Genomic DNA, 21,293 nt, shown 5'->3' on the forward strand with positions numbered 1-21,293 from the left:
TGTGTTTTTGTGTGTGTGTGTGTGTGTGTGTGTGTGTGTGTGTGTGTGTGTGTGTGTGTGTGTGTGTGTGTGTGTGTGAGTGAGTGAGTGAGTGAGTGTGTGTGTGTGTGTGTGTGTGTCCGTTGTGTTCGCATTTCGTCGGTGGTTTGTATTATGAATTATTCACCCTCTCACACCCATCACTGTTAATGCTTCATGAAGCAAAGTGCTCACCCTGCAACTCTACAGATTTTTATTAACATAACTGCCGGTAAACACCCCGCCCAGACCCTCTCCGTTCCATCCTGTGACAATCCATTGCAAAATGGAAATCAATTTAGGGGAACAAAGCAGGACCACATCACAATAAAGGCGGTCAGAATGCTCTAGTCCTATTTGGCTTTGATAAAAGCACTTAACTGGTTCTTAACACACCTGATTTAAATTTTCCCATCATTGCTCCATCCTCCGGTGAGTTGTTGTGGCAGAATGGGAATTTGTCTATGGAGATAAGTGTTGTATTACCTGCTTATGTCATATTAGTGGAAATGCTGGTCCGGTGCAATTACTGTGGTAATCAGGAAACCGGTTTCCTGCTTAGTCTCTTTTTATTCTATTATGTGGGAGAAAGTGGTGGTATTTTGAAATCTTTTCACTCTGTAATTTTCACTCGTGGCAAGTTACGTTCTTCTCACTTTTGTTTTGAGATATGAAACAGCTGAAAGTTTTAGACACAATGGATGTGGAGGTGTTATGGCAGCATTTTAAAGGAATAATTCATCCAAAAACAAAAAAAATTGTAAACATTTACTCATCATGTTGCTCAAGACCAGTGTCAAATTCTTTCTTCTGTGGAACATAACAGAAGATATTTTGAAGAATGTTGGTAACCAAACAGTTTTGACTTCCAATGTATAGACAAAAATAAAAATTCCTCAAAATTTCTTCTTTTATGTTCCAAAGAAGAAGAAAAAAAGGTTTTTAACAACACGAGGGTGAGTAAATGACTGCATTTTTGGGTAAACTATCTCTTCGAAGGTTTCCATTCCCAAGGTGTAATAGTTACAGTAAGTAACTCAGATTTCGTGGGGTTTAATGGAGGCCTACTTGGAAACTTTGAGTTTCTTGACCATCTTTTTTTTCTGTTCCTGAGTTGAATTTGAACGATGACACCATAAAAATGTCAGTGTTTCGTTGATTTTGTGATGGTGTGATTGACCGTGTGGAATCATGAGGCAGAGCAGGTTTGGGTAGCAGACTGTCAAAAATGTCCTGGCATTATGTCATTAGCCGCAAGGCATTGGCATTTCCTGTCCAGAGTGAGGAGATAATGCGTCTGGACTCACTTCTCTTCCACTCAAAGGCTAGATCTACTCAACAGCAAGGATTTTTCTGCTCTCTTCCTCTCTCTGTAAAAATATATGGTAGAAAAAAATGACGGCAAATGTTTGCTTGACTTAAGTTGAATTGACTTGCAGAATTAGTAAATGTCTTAAATATCAAGTTACCATGACTTAATAACGATTACATGTTTTGATTGTTTAATAAATTTTCTATAATTAAGATGATTAAGAGTACTGTAATAAGATTGATGTTGCTGTTGTTGTTAAACAAAGTTTGACTTTAAGTATATTTAAGGTATATTATAATAAATAAATAAATGTTTGGTAAGTTAAAATAACTACCGTTATATATATATATATATATATATATACAGTGGTGTGAAAAGGTTTTTGCCCCCTTCCTGTTTTTAAAATGTTTTGCATATTTGTCACACTTAAAAGATTCAGATCATCAAACTAATTTTAATATTATACTAAGATAATGCAAGTAAATGCAAAATGCAGTTTTTAAATTTCGCGGCATGATGTGTTGCTATTTAAGCATGCTTCATTTTGTCAGACAGGTTCTATTTGAGTGATTTCTTGATTCAACAGGTCTGGCAGTAATCAGGCCTGGGTGTGACTAGTGAAATTTAACTCAGCTTTCTAAAATAATGTGGTTAATTGCAGTTCTTTCATGATGTAACAGGAGGGGCAATTAATTTTTCACGTAGGGCCACGTAGCTTTGGACAGTTTTTTTTCCCTTAATAAATGAAATCATCATTTAAAAAACTGCATTTTGTATTTACTTCCATTATCTTTGTGTAATATTAAAATTTGTTTGATGATCTGAATCTTTTAAGTGTGACAAATATGCAAAATATTTTAAAAAACGGGAAGGGGGCAAAAACCTTTTCACACCACTGTATATATATATATATACTACACACCCACGCGCTCTCTCTCTCTCTGTTTTTTTCGGTTTATTTCAGTGAAAATTTAATTAATTAAGAATCACTTTTTAAATGATTTTTTTGTAGTATTTTGAGTATCTACAGCAATAAATTCATCAAACTGATATTTCATCCTATGGAAACATAACAGACACTTCATGGTGCAAAAGCCACTTTAGAGATAAACACACACTGTAGAGAGAAATAAAAGAATGGAGGAGGGCCTGGAGACAGCGAATGAAATGAGAAAATGATGGCATCCATGTCTGAAGAAGATAATCCATGTGGCAGGCGACAAGGGAGATAAAAACCCACCAGGCCGGTGACTGATAAGACTCAGAGACATCATAGAGCACTTCCAGGTCTTTAGATGGGAAATGGCAAAACATTATGCTCCTGGCACACCAGTTGAAACTTCTCCAGTTTTGAGGAAGACTTTACTTAGTGTGAACATTTGCAGAAAAGACCACATTTTTCTCTGCAGGTTTAAAACCCTTGGGGTAGTCTTAATTTTCACAGTTTCAGTGATAAATACCCTGTCAGTCAGAGAGCCGATCTACAAACTGAATTATCAGTCAGTAAATAAAAAAATAGCGGGTGCGAATACAAGGTGATCAGCTCTACGGGGAGTGTTCATATCATGCTCCGTTAACACAGTAGTTAGCAGTCGAGAAGATGTTTCAGACCACTCCAAATAATCACAGACCCCATAAATATTCAGATTAACCTGATTTATTCATACATCTATATTCTTAATCAAAACCTTGAACGTGCGAGAGAGAGCAGCTAAACAACTAGATGTAAATGAGCGTGACCTTTTGTGAACATCAAGTTGTGCTTTATCTCCTACTGCTTTCCCTAAATATGATTATCATAATGTATTCCTCGTCAGCATGTTCTTACGGTCGACTCGTCGCACATTCACCTGTCAAAGGAGCCCTGCCACAGCCAAGCTTCTCTTGCCTACAGCCATATCTCACAAGCACCTTCGCTAATAGCGTCTCTGTCTGTGTCATTAAAAGCAATGGGCATCACTCAAACCAGGTCATGCCATTTTGTTCTAGAACACTCAAACTGCTTCCTTTCTTTGAATGTTTACTGAGATTTTGTTTGTGTTCGCAGATGCGCACAAACCAGCTAATGAGTTTGATTTAGCTCACAAAGGTCGCTTGTACACCAACATCCACAACGAAACACACGCTTCTGAAGTTGTCACAAATGTGACTTTGCTATGAGATGCAAGTTAATTGAAAGTGAATGTATGTGTTTCGTAACATCCTGTGTTTTAACAGTAACCTGCTAACCTTGAGGTAACAGAAGTTGTCTTGTCTTGACATAAAAGCATCAAATTACAGTACTAATGGAAGATTTTTTCAAGTGTTTTAGAGGCTATTAAGAAAGTATTTGGCATGTGTGCTCAAATCAAGCATTCACAAATGTTTTGCTGTTTGCTGTTAGTTCAGAGAAACATCCTTGGTCAATAACAGCAAACGACTATTGGCATGTTTACAATGACTTTGACGTTAACATGCTAGGCACTAAGTGGTAATGACAAGGTCAAGTGCACCAACAAGGTCTTTATTCCAAACAACAGCATTCATAATGGCTTATTGACTGTTTTTAAAGGGTGATATGTATTTGTGTGATTTGTAGCTATATCAGTATTCTGTGAGAAATTTTTGCAGATGTCATTTTAGGATGCTAAGTCTTTGGTTAACTCCTCCTAAAACCTCATTTAGTAACACAGCGATTAGCAGCCACCTTTAAATTGCATCTTTTATTAAGGTGGTTTGAGTTTTTAGATGAAATTGTTACGTCATTAGCTCATTGTCAGAGCTGTATGGCTTAAATCCTAAACGGATGGTCTGGTTCTAAAGAGACATCTTTGGTTTTATGACGGAAGATGGCTTTAAGTTGCTGGTTCCTATTTAATAAGCCGCAAGTTATCTTGAGTGGAAATCCTTGCTTCTGTTTGCCTTGTCAGTTGAAATGTAATTTAATTTGAAACAGAGAACAAGAAAAAGAAGTAAAGCTGTCAGTCATTGCAGGAAATGAGGACTGTATATTACTCTCTCTCTCTATCTTTAAAGGGTGATCTCTGCAAGCACTTAGCTCAGGCATGAAGGATGAGACTGAATATTCATGTCGATTTTGTGGGCTGTGGTCTGGCAGCTGCAGGCTATGGTGATTTATCTTGAACGTCCATGTGTGTGTGTGTGTGTGTACAGACATGCTGTAAGGAGAAACCTTCTCAATCATTCATCCATCCATCAAACTCCTACACTAGATAGAAGCAGCTCTTTCAGAGATCTTAGATCAGCGTTCTGCACACCAATCCTTGGAAAGATGCAGTTTCAAAGCAGGTTTCCAAACACAGTTTCATGCTGATGTTCGAGCGAAGACCAAAATCTTTCAACATTTTTGCTTTTCAGTCAGTGGATTGCACCTCTGGTAGAGAAATATAGTACACCTCTCTGTGCTTAAAGGTTAGTTCACCTAAAAAATAAAAATTCTTTCATCATGTACTCACCCTCTTGTTGTTTCAAACCTGTATTGGCTTATTTTCTTTTGTGGGAGAATGCTTCAACTGTTTTTGCTTGCACAATGAAAGTAAATGGGGTCCGAAACAACATTAACTGTATGGACCACAAAAAATAAAAATAAAAATAAAAAATACAATATGGTGTTTCACAGACGAAAAAAAAAAGAATGTAGGTTTGGAATGACTTGAGGTTGAGTAAATTATTTTACATTTTCATTTTTGGTTGAACTTTTTCTTTAAAGAATCTCGATTCTTATACACTGAGGGGGGCTGAAACATGCATAATCATAATTATCATCATTATGTACTGTATAACAAGGGATCCAGATTTTTCCATTTATGTCTTGTACGTTATCATCAAAACAAGCAGAGAATTGCTTTATCTCCCTCTCTTAATTACATATCATTTCACTATCGAGTTTAGACCCAAATTAGAGCTAAAAGCAGAACGAAAGGGATAAAGGACTTGGGCTTTGTAAAAGGTGGTGGTCCCTTTTCACTCCATTACTCTTAAATGGTTGTATTTGTCTCTGTTCAGTTCGCTGTGTAAAATACCTTCATTGGTAAATGAATATAAATGCACCCAGCTCTCCGTCCTTTCTCCTGCATGTCATCTGAACAGGGAACATTGGGGTCGTTCTATTGCTCTTTCCTCGAGGGCTTTGATGAGGAAGGGCTCTGAAGGGTGACAGAGAGATTCACTTTGCATCCTGGAATCAGATGTTATCTAGCTCTCACAGAACCACAGCAAAAAAGAGTATTTTCTCTAATATATGCATTTTAAGGGTGAGCCAGAGGGCTTGCCTGAAGATGAAGATGCTGCACAGTTCTAATCATGTTCCTCAAACAAACAAGGCAAGAAATGCAAGAAATGTAAACCCCATAACACATACGACTGTCAGTCTGATGAACAGCGATTATAACTGAATGATGTTAAACGCATGGATCTTTCACCCATAGAAAACATTTGGCGCATCATAAAGCGGAAGATGCGACAAAGAAGACCCAAGATAGTTGAGCAACTAGAAGCCTGTATTAGACAAGAATGGGACAACATTCCTATTCCTAAACTTGAGCAACTTGTCTCCTCAGTCCCTAGACGTTTGCAGACTGTTATAAAAAGAAGAGGGGATGCCACACAGTGGTAAACATGGCCTTGCCCCAACTTTTTTGAGATGTGTTGATGCCATGAAATTTTATTTTTCCCTTAAAATGATACATTTTCTCAGTTTAAACATTTGATATGTCATCCATGTTGTATTCTGAATAAAATATTGAAATTTGAAACTTCCACATCATTGCATTCTGTTTTTATTCACAATTTGTACAGTGTCCTAACTTTTTTGGAATCGGGTTTGTAAAAATTCACCATGTCCTTCCAAACCTGTAGAGGGTCTTTCTTCTGCGGAACACAAAAGGATAATCTACTGGCTGCTCTTTTCTGGGCAATTATAATGTAGGGGGACTAGAGCTTTCAAGCTTCCAAAAGGGCTAAAAAGCAGCATTAAAACAGTATGAAAGTCCATATGACTTGTGCTTTCCAAGTCTTCTGAAGCCATGCGAATGCTTTGTGTGAGTAATAGACTTTAAATAGATCAAAATTTTGCAAAAAAAATGTTTAATTCACTTCCAACTTCACCCCTAGTTCTCCTTTTAAATATTCATGAGAGGCCATGAGAGAAGTATTGGTGCCCAATTTGTGAAATTTTCCCTTTGAATTTGATCTTTCCAGTAAATCAAAAACAGTCTGCATGATTTGTTATTTGTGGTGACTCAAGACTTATCTGGTTTTAGAGGGGAAGGAGATCAGTCAATAATGACTTAAATTCCTCCCACAAAGCTATCACATGACTTTAGAAGAATATAGTTGCCTGGACCATTTTTATAATACTTGTATGGTGCTTTTGCATTCTTTTGAAGCATGACGTCAGCTCTTCGTTCATTTTACCTGCATGAAAAAGAGTAGCCAATACATTCTTCAAAATGCCTTCTTTTTTCTTCCACAGAAGAAAGAAATAGAATATGAGAGTGAGTGCATGGCATATGTGACAGAATTTTCATTTTCTGATAGAAATCCAAAGTAATATTTTGGGTTATTTCAAACAAATTTCTGTGTACTGTGTCTGGAGCATACAGCCAATTATCACAGCTATTCTGACTCGTGTGTGTGTATAAATTGAAGCAAAACACATTATGCTACGTACAGAAATAATAGCAGCCTATAAGGCCTATGAAAATTGAAGCCTATAATTTTCAGTACTGCAATTAAATCTTTCAATATGTAACTGTCAAACCTTTTCAAAAGTAAACACTTTACAGTCTTGGCTACAAAAAACACAAGACTCCAAATGTTATAATTACCGTCCCTTGTGTCAACCAGCTCCAATATATCAATTATAGTTATGTATATTTTAACTCTTGTTATGACCAGTTAAAAAAGTAAGGTCACTCAGGTATTTTTTGGTATCTGTGCAAGGAATACCAGGAAGGCACAGGAGGGACAGGACATAAATATTGCAGGTGATATGTAAACAACTGTTTATTTGGAGCCGCATGCGTTCATATCGACCTAGAGAGAATTGCCATCTCAGGAGGACGATTCAGACAACTTTACAGCTCAATAAATATAAATTTTCTGATGCTAAATTATTAATGAAATGTAAAAATATACATGTAATAAAAAATATACAAGCTTCACATTAGTACTTTTAAACGGGCCAATTTGCCTGCTGAGCTTTCATTAAAAATTTATTTAACTGTATTTCATGGCATTTATACACATGCAGAGTAAGTCAAAATTATTGTTTGTGGAAATCAACAGCATGTTACGAATCAATGAATAAAAAAATCGATGAAGTCTAATAAACTTTCTCTCTTTCTCTTTCCAGGTGTTTACACGTTATGGGAAGTGTTACATGTTTAACACTGCCGAAGAGGGGAAGACTTTGAGGACTACGATGAAAGGAGGCACAGGCAACGGCCTGGAGATCATGCTGGACATCCAGCAAGATGAATACCTGCCTGTTTGGGGAGAAACAGGTACACACACTCACACACACACATGCAGTCAACCCTAATCACACTATGTACACTTGAGCTTTCCCAGAGGTTTTCCTTGTTAAACATCTCTCCTCATTTGCAGGAGAAACTCTGATTGTCTTACAGGTGTCTGATTAGGGCAAGGTTTTGTCAGCGCTTTCAGTGTGACGCCGTCCCCAGGGACGTGGTGAATATTTGTGAGAGACGCATACCTTGAAGAACAGCTGTGATGCTGTAATGGTGTTGACAAATCCAGTGGGATTCATTATCAAATAGAAGTTCTTGCATGCTGTTGAACTGATCTGATGCAGCTACACTTCTCTGAAAAGTGGTATACAAAAACTTCACTTTTTTGATTACCATTGTGACACCCATGCAAAGCATAGCTTCCCTTGTAGTGTGCACGATATTTCAAAGGAGATGAAAGCATTTAGGATTAAGAGAGCGGCATTGAGTATTCCCAGCAAAAGATTCATTAGCATTTGAAAGGTTACAAGTTTAGCTGAGGCTGAATTCAAATTTATTCCAAGAAATATCGACATACTTTTTCCGACAATTAACAATGAGAAGGAATCAGAGCGTGATGACTATGCATTTCATCAGCTGTTTTGGAAGAGTGGCCTTTAAAGCAATGGCACGTACTGTACCTCAGCTTTATTGCTGCTTGCATGGCTGATGCGTAAATTCTTTGGATTTACTTTTTCCTCACCTTCACATAACTGTGAAGGATATGGACAATTCTTCTAAAATTCCGATGTACCATAGATCCAGTATATAGCCTGTGTTATGGCCCAAAGTCCATCTGTTGTCGAATCAGCCATTAGAGCAGTGCTGTGGGGCAAGTGCCTTTGGGGAGATTTTGTAAAGGTGAATACTGAGGTCTCATTCTCTTCCTTGCATTCAGATTTAATGCTATGATGATGCAAGCAAAAACCAATGAAGTTTGTCTGCATTTTCTTCTGCTCTTTATATGGTGTCCAGCGTTCTCACTGCACTGCTCTTATGTAAACACATTCTCGCGTGTATCATTAAAGCACCAGATTTGAATTGTATGAAGATGTTCAGTGAATAATGACACAAATCTATCGTATGGTTTCAGAAGACTCTGAATATTCCTCATTTGGAATCACTTTTATGATTCTTTTATGCAATTTTTGGCGCTTGAGAGCCACTATCCTCTCATCCCACATCCATCTCCTGTTGTGTTCCATGTTGAGTAAATTAATTTTCATTTTTGGATGAACTTATCCTTTGATATTGCTCCGGCAAAGATGTTTTTATTTATTATGTATTCATTTATTTGAGGACATTTGGATAAAATGATCAAAAAGATCTTTGCACAGAAAATAAAAGAACACTATAGGCTTACTGGCAAAATAGATGAACTTTTCATTATTCAACAAAATAAAATGTAAAGTTTCATTGTTTATTTATTTTTTTTAAACATAATGCTGTTTTATTCTTCAACAGAAAAAGGCACATAATGCTGAAAGACAAAATGGAGTTGATGTTTTTCACAGCAGTTTTTTAGTGAACTTCCACTACTAAGATAGAGTAGATGAGGCTATATTGGTGGGGGAGTTTTTCAAGCTTCAAAGGGAGGTGTGAAAATGAAAAAAAAAATCTAGCACCGATTGGATAGATGAAAAATCAGCAGATCACCTGCTGTATTGTTTACTTTCTTTGGAGTCTAAATGATCAAGACCAGAAAGTCATCTGTCTGCATCCACTGCTCTACCTCTGACACTCGAACATTTTTGGAGGGCCATGGGGAAAGAAATGGAAAAATTGGAAATGGAAGAGGTGAAGAGGAAGTGTGTGCATGCATATGTACTATAATAAATGTGCTACGTCGTGCTGAAAAATCTTGGCACGAAGCACAAGGAAGATGACACGTCTGGAGCAGAGAAAGAGTCCATGATAAACTTGCTATCATCTTTTTCAAATTTAATACATTGAGAGAGATCCCTGAGCCTCACCGAATAAATGTGCAGCCAATCCGTCATTCTCTCTGCTGGTTTCCAACTCTGATGAATGCAGAGTGATGAAGAACTTATTCACTTTGAAAGAAGAAATGGGGAGATAAACAATATATTATGTAGAGCAAGATTTGGTGTGCTTGAATGGGAATATGTATGTGTTTATTGTTTTTTGGATGCGGTGGTGAAGCTCAGCAGTAATGTAAATTCAGTTGAAAGATCACTACTTTACTTTCTTGTTTAAATGCATTTCGCATTCCCCTTTCTCATTTCACTTCTCTTTCCTGTTCATGTTTTTGTGTTATTCTTCTAAATTAGTTCCTTCATACTAAATAAACTTACTTTCATTATCTCTCCTTGTAAAAGATAAAAATTAAAGTCAATGTAAGTTGGTTAACTTTCGTTAGTTATCTTATCTGTGGGTTGTACGATCTAGAATTCTAAAGTATAATAAATTATCACTGTAAGATTAAATTTTTCTAAATAAATGTAGAGAAAGAGAGCGACTGTGCATGCGTGAATTACTATGTATTATTGAATATTCAGACTGATCATGGTTTAAAATATTTGTTTACCTGCACATCTCTGGATGTTCTGTTTTTTTTTTTTGAGATGATGTTATTGATTCAGTGAGCACAATGCCTTAAAAAATGTTTCAGCTTTATCAAAAGGCCTTTTCATGTTTGTCTCCATGTTGCTTTCTTTATTTTATGTGAATTCTTGTTTATGCTTTTTTTCTTTTCTTTTTTTGATTTGTAGCCATGTGTGCAAGTGAGTTTGAATAAGTAAAGTTAAAATTAAATGAAATAATATATATATATATATGCAGGTTTTTAATAAGAATAAAATGATGATTATTATTATTATTAATACAAAAATGCAATATTTTTAATACAACTTATCTCTGTATTATTTACCCATAAACAAGTCATACACAACATATTGGTTATTTCCATGAAATTATGATAATAATCAATGCTTATAGGGCAAGGTTTACTAAACAGGGAAAATTAGTGTTAGAGCGCAATTCAAGAAAAGTGCAGATGGGAGGAGATTAAAGAACACAGATGCAACATCTCATTTCCATAATGACCAGCGCAGTCTACCAAGAGTTACCTCCCGCTTTAAGACATGCTTTTTGACAAGCACAAACGTTAGTAAATCACGTTGCGTGATTCATTTTAATACTCTCCTCCCATAAATTTTTGCGTCTGAAAGGGACACTGTGTGTCTTTAGTAAATACTGACAGTGCTGTTTTAATGGCAAAAGACACAAGATGCAAGCTGTTAGTAAATCTGGCCCTTAAAATGCCACCTATAGGAGTGTTATATTTAATATGGACAATGGTGGAAAAGCACTTCATGCCCCATGAATGCTGTGTTTACATACTGACAAACAGGGCAATTTTGGGCCCTATGAAAGAATATGAGGTTGGGCCCCCTACCGCACCAAACATACACTATATTGCCCAAAGTATTGTGGCTATCTTCTTTCTTTGCGTGAACATTTGGGCGGCATTATGCTAATATTTCCACATAGTGAGGTAGATATGTGGGGGCGTGTTAGAACGAGCCATTTTAGGGGGGCGTGGCAGAGTCTTAACTTTGATAAAGAATATCTCTTTGGTTTTGAGACTTTAGTCTTTGCAACTTCAGGGATCTTATCTATGCACAATCAGCTTGTAACACTCCAAAGAGAAAGGAAAACTTGAAATCGCATCATATGACCCCTTTAAGACTAACATATTGATACTAACACCCAAAAAAACTTTAATTTTGATTTCATGGGGACTTTAAGATTTGTACTCATGGAATTTACTAAAGTAGACAAACCTGTTCATTAGAAGGGGGTGTGCCAATACTTTTTGCAATATAGTGTACAAGCCAACCTAGCTATTCAAAATCTTTGTCTGCAATTTAATAATATTGACCTATTGCTTTTGCCCATTAGGTATCAGGAACATAATTAATTCAGAACCTTTTCTATGAACATAGACTTTCTGTATGTAACGAATCAGTCCACTGAAGGCGAGCATAGTAAGAACTCAAGTGCAGTTTTATTTACAAGTGTGATCCAAACAATATACACAGACTAGACTTGACGAGGCATGAACAGATTTGACGAGGCACAAACAGACTAGACTCACCGACAGCGGGTTACAACTTCAATACACGACGAGAGACAATGGCAACATGATGGCTACTTATAGCAAACAAGCGGGGCACATGACAAGAACAAACCAATGGGAAACAAGACACATGACTAAGACAACCAATCAGAACATGACACATACACAAGGCAGAGATACATGAGGGCAAGGGAAGCATGACACTGACAGCATGAAACAATTACAAAATAAAAGACATGAAAACATGAACATGAAACAAAACACACAAAACCCCACATTACATATTCCCCCCTCTAAGGGCGGCTCCAGACGCCCAAACAAAACCCAAAAAGTCCAGGAGGGTGGTGGAGTGGAGGCGGAACGGAGGGCCAGGAGGTTCTGCAGCAGATGCTACCACTTCTGGGGGCACAGGAAAGGCCCTTGGAGCAGACTCGTGGATAAGAGAGGGCTCTGAGACAGACTCATAGGCAGGAGAGGCCACTGGGGCAGATTCATGGACAGGAGAGGCCTCCGAGGCAGATTCATGGACAGAAGAGGCCTCAGGAGCGGACTCGTGGACAGAAGAGGCCTCAGGAGCAGACTCGTGGACAGAAGAGGCCTCAGGAGCGTAGTGTGCAGCCCACACACTCAAAATGGTGACCACCATTACAGGAAGGGCAGCAGAGTGTGGCAGGACCTCTAAGACGGCGGGGCTTGAGAGCGCTGACGTCACCGGGATGCCTGCAGCTCGCACCGACATCAGAGGTGGGTCCATCACACTAGCAATCAGACCTTTCAGTCTTGGCCCAAGCTTCGCGTCCTACTCAGGCATGGCGGCCATCTTGGCCGGGGACTCCGGCGTGGCGTGAGCAGACTCTGAAATGGCGGCCATGTCGTGACGAGACTCTGGAAGATCAGCTGAGACGTGACGAGACTCTAGAAGAGCGGCCATTTTGTGAAGAGACTCTTGTGTGTGATGATGTATGATGTTAACAGGCTCTGGCTTGGCAGACGTGACGTGACGTGAAGAGGACTTGGAGTAGCAGACATGACGGAAGCAGGCTCTGGTTTGGCAGACGTGAGCTTCGCGTCCTACTCAGGCATGGCGGCCATCTTGGCCGGGGACTCCGGCGTGGCGTGAGCAGACTCTGAAATGGCGGCCATGTCGTGACGAGACTCTGGAAGATCAGCTGAGACGTGACGAGACTCTAGAAGAGCGGCCATTTTGTGAAGAGACTCTTGTGTGTGATGATGTATGATGTTAACAGGCTCTGGCTTGGCAGACGTGACGTGACGTGAAGAGGACTTGGAGTAGCAGACATGACGGAAGCAGGCTCTGGGTTGGCAGACGTGACGTGAGCAGGCCCTGGGGTAGCAGACATGACATTAGCAGACTCTGGCTTGGCAGACATGACGTGATCAGGCTTTGACTTGGTAGATATGACATGAGTAAACTTTAACATAACTGGCATGGTGTGAGCAGGTCCTGGACTACACTCTTAAAAATAAAGGTGCTTCACGATGCCATAGAAGAACCGTCTAAATGGTTCCATAAAGAACCTTTATGTTTCACAAAAGGTTCTTTGTGGCGAAAGAAGGTTCTTCAGATTATAAAAAGCTAAGAAAGAAATGGTTCTTTAAAGAACCTTTGCCTGAATGGTTCTTTGTGGAACCAAAAATGGTTCTTCTATGGCATCGCTTGAAGAACCGTTTGAAGCACCTTTATTTTTAAGAGTGTAGCGGGCATGATGTGAGCAGGCCTTGGCGTAGCAGACATGATGTGTGCAGGCTGTGGCTTGGCAGGCGTGACGCGAGCAGGCTGTGGCTTGGCAGACATGATGTGAGCAGACCTTGGCTTGGCAGGCATGACGTAAACAGGCTTTGGGGAAGTGTCATGTTCCTCCTCCATGACACCCACAGTGAATGGTGAATCAGCCAGCAACAAGGCAAAGTCAATGTATTTTTCCAGAGTCCATTGAGGGGTATTGCGTGGCATTAAATGAGAAATGGCCTTATTTAAACCAAAACGAAAGATGTGCTTAAGGAACGTTTCATTAAAATCTACCTGGTGATAAAGTCCACAAAAATCCTCCACATAATCCTCAATGGAGTGATTACCTTGACGGAGGCGAACAAGATGATCTGCTGGGTTCATTGTGGGGGTTGTGTATTCTGTAACTAATCAGTCCACTGAAGGTTGGGAAACAAGACACATGACTAAGACAACCAATCAGAACATGACACATACACAAGGCAGGGCAAGGATACATGAGGGCAAGGGAAGCATGACACTGACTACATGAAACAATTACAAAATAAAAGACATGAAAACATGAACATGAAACAAAACCCAAACACAAAACCCCACATTACACTGTACCACACTATTCTGCTGATATGGAATGAGTTTGACTACTTAATCAGTTATATTAATAGAAATGCTTCACTGGGGCAAACAAAAAAAATCCTAAAATAATAAATAGTATACCCCACAACAGCATTTCCAGCAGTATTCCACATTTCTCAATAATGATCTTACTCAGCTAAATGTGACTATTAGCTTAACAGCTGTATTCCTTGTTTGCTAGCTACCTATGCACATACAGCATACAATGTTAAAAATGTTCTACATTATGAATCTTAACCCAAAACCTTTAGCTTCATACACTGTAGATAATTGTGACCCTGCCTGTGGAAACCCAACTAAAGTATTTCTTTTTAAACAGTGGATGAGTAATTCACTCTTTGGTTTACTTAATAAAAGCCACTTTTGAGATAGTTTTGACAGACATGTTTATTGTGTATTATTTTCAACGTGTTTATTGCTAAGTTTAGTGTGGCAAAATAGAAGCGCAGCTGTAATTCGCGTGCAGAGTATCTGGTTGCCATGACAACCTCACATGCTTTCTGCTGCTGCTCTGTGTAATCAGAGTGTGAATTTGTAGATTTTCTATAGCAAAACTAAAATGTGTTTAGAAGTGCGACTGACTAAATCGTCCGGCTCGGTTTGCCCCCCCTCGAACTCGAAGACATCTCTAATTTGACAGTTTACCATCTGATCTCACTCAGTGACTCTAGGCTACGTAGGACGGGACAAAACCATGCAGTGAATGGGGCAGATCATTTTGCCGGAAATGCAGAAATAAGCCATCATTTTGTTGTATTTGTAACTCTTTGGTAGATACATTTATAATTTCTATTACATTACAACTACTACTGTTACTACTAATAGAACAGATCTCTGGGGGCCCCAAAAGTGCGTGGGCCCATAGAGTCGTCCTAAATTTCACCCCCTTAGCGGCGCCCCTGCTGACAAAATGTGTACATATTGTAAATGTAATATAAAGTCATCTGGAAACAATGTGGTAAACATTTTGTGGTGCTGCATAGAAACATTTGTGGGAAAAAATGCTTTGATGGCTGTTAATTTTACACTATTGGGCTTAGTTCAGAGAATTTAGTTTTACATTATTGGGCTTAGTTCAGAGAAATTTGAGAAAGCATGTTGAGAAAACATATGCATAATTAGTAATTAATGATCCAGTTATGTTTTGATGTAAAATGTGTTGGGTTAATGAAATTCCTCCGTTGCTGTAACTTTAAATTCAGAACATTCCTCTTCAAACTCCAAATTCAACACCCTGTGAGGCTCAAATCAATTCAAATTCAAACTCATGAACTGAAAAGGAACCCATTCGAAATTCCAAACTTTGCTCTACCCTGAAGCGTGTGTGTGTGTGTGTGTGTGTGTGTGTGTGTTTTGAAAGGTGAATGCCTCTGTGCTACAATATGTAATATATAGTTGGTCTAGTTTAGGGAGGAGACCACTAAACCTCTCTTCACTCTCTTTCTGTCCTTCATGCCTGCTCTCTCGTCTCTCTTCCTGATCAAAGCCAGATATTTATGCATTCTGTTCAGCAGCATGTGTTGTCTTTCCACTTTGTAGCTGTGGAAATGCCGGCAGGTTTTGGCTGGTGATCACTAAGTCTGGAATCAACAGCCTCAATCTGTAAAGATATTAAATTTCACATGACAAATATTTGATTGATTTATTTCCGTTTCTAAACTTTAATTAAACAAACTCGCTTAATTATTGAGCTGAGGACCCCAAATTGAAGTCAATAGTCATTTTTAACCGACAATTGTTTAGTTGTGTCCAAATATATTAATCACAGCAAAATATCAGCATAATGATTATCAGCAAAATGATAACACTTTATGTGTCTTGATTAGAGTCTATACAATCATTAGAGTCTATACAAATGAAAAATAGAAGCCCGATGTGTCATAGATCGCTCAAGAGAGGATGAAAAGAGACTCTACGAATAGGTGCTGTTGACTTTCCTTCACACACACACACTCTCTCTCTCTCTGTATACCTCATTTCCCATCATCCCCTCATAATGATGTGTCTTTCATCTGTAATATCTAAAGTGTCAGGTGGAAGAGAAAAGACACATTGTTTTAAGTTGAAGACAGTCCTTCTCATCTGTCTGCTAAGAGCATCAGTGTGAAGACTGATTGAATCTTACTGATTCATTGTAACACACACACAGTGCTAAATTTGAGCCGGATCCTGCCGGATTCCTGTTCCGGAAAATGTCTTTTTTTTTTATTTTTGCATTCTGGTATTTGTTTTTAAAGATCCAGCATTAACAAATGCATATCATGACAATGATTGCGTGCATACGAGACAGAGCAATTGCGGGTTTATGTATTTGGAGCATGATTTGTAGATTTGGTCCTCAACATATTATTGACCAATCAGCTTTCTTAAGTTCAAAATCGCTCTCATTGGTTGGTGCTACTGCACTCTCTCCACTCTTTTGTGAGCAGCGGAACGTTTGGAGAGAGTGTAGGCTAATACCAGAAATAATACCAAATAAAGTTGAATATTATAATGTATAAACATTATAAACACTATAATCATAGCCTAGTTCCCCTCACTCCAAAACAAATCATTTAAATGTAACGGTATGCAGAACAGATCAAGAATGAAAAAATATATCAAGCTAAAGAAGCCAAAACAAAGTGAAACTGAAAGTACTGGTCTCACGTACCTCTCTCATTCGGCACAAATCCAATGTTTCCATATCCGCAATGTATTTCAATGTTAAACTATTATTTATAATGTAGGCTTCATGTGCGTTCGCATATCGACGAAAAAAATCATCCTCTTTGGCATGAACAAACAGATTGAATGGCTAGAATATTGGGGGGGGATCAAACAGCTTACACATTAAATCAGTGTTACTCATTGTGCGGCTTGCCAAGCTTTACTTTGTGGCTTGCATGGCAGTAAATAATACGAAGATATGATCATGCAGTCAATACAGATATTTCATAAAAGCATTAAAAACAAGCAGGGCTATAGCATAACCCATTAAAAAAACTCACACCATGTCTACACCGGACGTGAGTGGCGCGATCCGACAAAATAACCAAGTGATGTTGTCTACACTGGACGCGGCGCGGCGCGGCGCGACACGACACGATCCCCTTCAGTAAACTGATGCCTCGTTCTATTTATGACGAGCTGTACTGACACTACGTTCAAATGATTTGCAACTGTCGCTTTGTCACACAGAGGCGACTTAACCATTAGGCAAAGGTAGGCAACCGCCTTGGGCCCCCACAAGCCAAGGGCCCCCTAAAATGCTTTTTATATGCCAGATGAGCGTGGACTCACAAGTGGTTGCTGTGGTGTTCATTACCACGACAACCGTCTGTGCGTCCGCATTGAACGTGCTTCTTAGCAAAAGTAGGGCTATGTAGAAAATGGGGACGGAATCCCGGAATCTATTCATAAAAACGGAATTTACTGTGTAACGCGGAATGTGACGGAATAAATGGCGCAGACGTGCGTTTCTTTTGATATTTAATTTTAATAATTTAATATTTAAGCATGCGCAACGCTCGCGGTTGTCGTCTGTAGTAGCTAAATAGTATTTTTTGCCATTTAATATTCACATACACTAGTCCATATCGCGGTTTGATTGAAGTGTACTGAACTGCATTTGATTTATTCATTCAATATTTGGTGAATTCCGTGACATTGCTCGTTACAGTAAACTTCTCTTGTGTAGCATTTTGAATGTACAAAAATGAAAGGGTTTGTTTAATTTTCATTGGAATGAAAGATCGATTCATGTTTTCGCCTTCATTTGATTACCAGAAAAATGAAAATACACAACACAGAATTTCTAAAAAATAAGTAAATAAAATTTAAATTTCATAGGGTCCTATTATTGTATACAAATTAATAAATTAAGTTATTTTTATGAATTCAATTAATTAGATATGCTTTTGATTAAACCATTAAAATGGAATACAGAAAAATTAAAATAAAAAAAAGAAAGCGCACAATTTGGGCCCTGAATGTAATTTTTGTTAAAATTTTAATAGGCCTAAATTGCTGTTAAATTAAACAAGTTTTGTGATTTTAATTAATTGGACATGTTTTTTGTTAAAATTTAATATAATCATCCAGAAAAAAAAAAAAAGAAAAAAAAAAAAAAGATTTTGGAAAAAATAAAACTTAGGCTAATTTGGGAAAAATAAAACGGATTTCATAGGGCCCTACAAATATCATGCATCTGAAGCTATAATCGTAATACTAAGCAACAGTGCATATTATATAGGGCCTATTTAAAATTTTTTAAACAGCGCTCACTCGTTTTTTGTGAAAGACTCAAGAAGGACCACAGTCACTTTCCACACAGGCACACTTCATGTATGGTTGAAATAATCCTTAAGCATGTACATTTATGATTTCCTTCAGTTTAATTTAAATGTGCAATTAAAATAAATAAAAATAAATGTATATTTTAAAGTTTAGAATTAGACAGCCTTGCGTTGTGTAGACAATTGCATAGTGAAAATTACCCCAACGCACCACCTAGTGTCCAACCTACTCTAGTACTATTATAACCTGTTTAAATATGAACAAGGGATTTACAACATTAAAGAAATTCTTTATTTATAACATGAAAAATCTAAAAGATTAGAGACAACTATGGGACACGGTCGTGCAGCAGCGAGCAACAGTGAAACGAACCTCAAGGTTGTAAATGTGTGAAATTGTATAGGGCCAAAAATAAAACGGATTTCATAGGGCCCTACAAATATCATGCATCTGAAGCTATAATCGTAATACTAAGCAACAGTGCATATTATATAGGGCCTATTTAAAATTTTTTAAACAGCGCTCACTCGTTTTTTGTGAAAGACTCAAGAAGGACCACAGTCACTTTCCACACAGGCACACTTCATGTATGGTTGAAATAATCCTTAAGCATGTAAATTTATGATTTCCTTCAGTTTAATTTAAATGTGCAATTAAAATAAATAAAAATAAATGTATATTTTAAAGTTTAGAATTAGACAGCCTTGCGTTGTGTAGACAATTGCATAGTGAAAATTACCCCAACGCACCACCTAGTGTCCAACCTACTCTAATACTATTTTAACCTGTTTAAATGTGAACAAGGGATTTAGTGACGTCATTGAATGTTCCGGGAAAACTGAAGTTGTATTGTCAGTGTCGGTCACTGCGCCTTTTAACTGCTGATTTGTTTCATTTACAAATTAAGCACTGCACACACAAATACAAGAATAAATAATTCTGGCAATGTGAATACATTTATGCCAGGTTATTTAATTAAAGGATTATCCCATTCAAATATGAAAACCATCCCATTTAGTAGGGTGTTAACTACTGCGACCAAATTATTGAGCCAGTAGGAGCACTTCTTCTTAAATTGTATATGTTTTAAAAAGTTGTGTAAACTCCTTTGAAAATGTACTAGTGCTTTTTTTGTGAAATTACATTTACAGACATAGATAATGTGATCGTAGTTTGACTTTGTTCATGTTTATACACATTAATCACACTACAGTTGGGCTCAGCATTGAGCACATGATCTGATATATATTTCATTATTTGAAATTTGAAATATTCTGTTATGTTTTGCATACATGGACAGACCAATGGAGACTTCAGCTTGACTATGAAATGCTGCTCATGTAAATTTATTTTATGAGCTGAAAGGGTTAGTTGACCCAAAAATGAAAATTCTGTCATTAATTACTCACCCTCATGTTGTTCCAAACCTGTAAAGCCTTCATCTTCAGAACACAAATGAAGATATTTTTGATGGAATCTGAGAGCTGTCTGACCCTGCATAGACAGCAATACAACTGAAATGTTCCCAAGTCCAGAAACGTAGCAAGGAGATCTGTAAAATAATCCATGTGACATCAGGGGTTCAACCGTAATTTTACGAAGCTACAAGAATACATTTTGTGTGCAAAATAAAAATAAAAACAACGACTTTATTCAACAATTCATCTTCTCCACGTCACCCTGTAGCGCCATTTTGGAGAGTATCAGCTGGACGTAAACAGCGTATGCGGTTCTGTGTCAGCTGCGTCACACGGATACGCTGTTTTCATTCAGATCAAATCACAACAACGTAGGAAACAGATCCGGCGTGACGCAGCTGACACAGAACAGCATACATTGTTTACATCCAGATGAATTGTTGAATAAAGTCATTATTATTTTTTTTTTTGTTGTTATGATGGAGCATGCTGCAAGATTCTCTGCTCTGGCTCGGAGGAGCCAGAATATTGAGGATTTTGCAAGGGATGCTACTGCACTACCACTTTTGATGACGAGACGCTGAAGTCCCTGTTCACGATCGAGACGATCGTCTGGTGTCTGGAGAGCGTCCGGCCCCGATCGCAAATGCCGCTCGACCCAGAGCCCAGCCCACCATCACCCCACTTCGTGGCGCAAGAGCCTGAGCCCACTGCGACCGACGAGCCTGAGCCAAAGAGAGGACAGTGCTGAGGATCGCCCTGGAGCTAGAACCCGTGACGTCACACCAGGTGCGAGAGCCAGCTACAGAGCTTACCTGCACCATGGTCCCAAAAAGACTCATGGCTGTATTCGATCAAAAGGGTGCTTCTACTAAATACTGAGCAAAGGGTCTGAATACTTAGGACCATGTGATATTTCAGTTTTTCTTTTTTAATAAATCTGCAAAAATGTCAACAATTCTGTGTTTTTCTGTCAATATGGGGTGCTGTGTGTACATTAATGAGGAAAAAAAATTAACTTAAATGATTTTAGCAAATGGCTGCAATATAACAAAGAGTGAAAAATTTAAGAGGGTCTGAATACTTTCCGTACCCACTGTATATGCAGACATGCCAGCTCTTCTCCCATCTTCGTCTGAACTCTCTGTCTGCCCTGAACTGTCTGCCCATCCCAAACTGTCTATCTGTCCTGTTCCCCTGTCACTGGCGCTCCCGGTATGGGAGTCGCGATGTGGTGTGTGTGGGCGGCACACACCGTCCCTGAATC

At 38.3% G+C, this 21,293-nt stretch overlaps 1 protein-coding gene across 1 annotated transcript in view; it reads left to right on the plus strand.

The window, feature by feature from the left end:
- Positions 1 to 21,293, plus strand: part of LOC107601227 (acid-sensing ion channel 2-like) — a 376,228-nt gene that overhangs the window by 345,371 nt on the left and 9,564 nt on the right. Inside the window, exon 3 of the mRNA XM_016293320.1 lies at positions 7,686 to 7,836. Within this exon, the coding sequence (XP_016148806.1) occupies positions 7,686 to 7,836 (151 nt within the window). The remainder of the gene's footprint in view (positions 1 to 7,685; positions 7,837 to 21,293) is intronic.

Source organism: Sinocyclocheilus grahami, unplaced genomic scaffold (assembly GCF_001515645.1).
Source record: "Sinocyclocheilus grahami isolate Dianchi unplaced genomic scaffold, SAMN03320097.WGS_v1.1 scaffold302.1, whole genome shotgun sequence".
Classification (NCBI taxonomy): domain Eukaryota; kingdom Metazoa; phylum Chordata; class Actinopteri; order Cypriniformes; family Cyprinidae; genus Sinocyclocheilus; species Sinocyclocheilus grahami.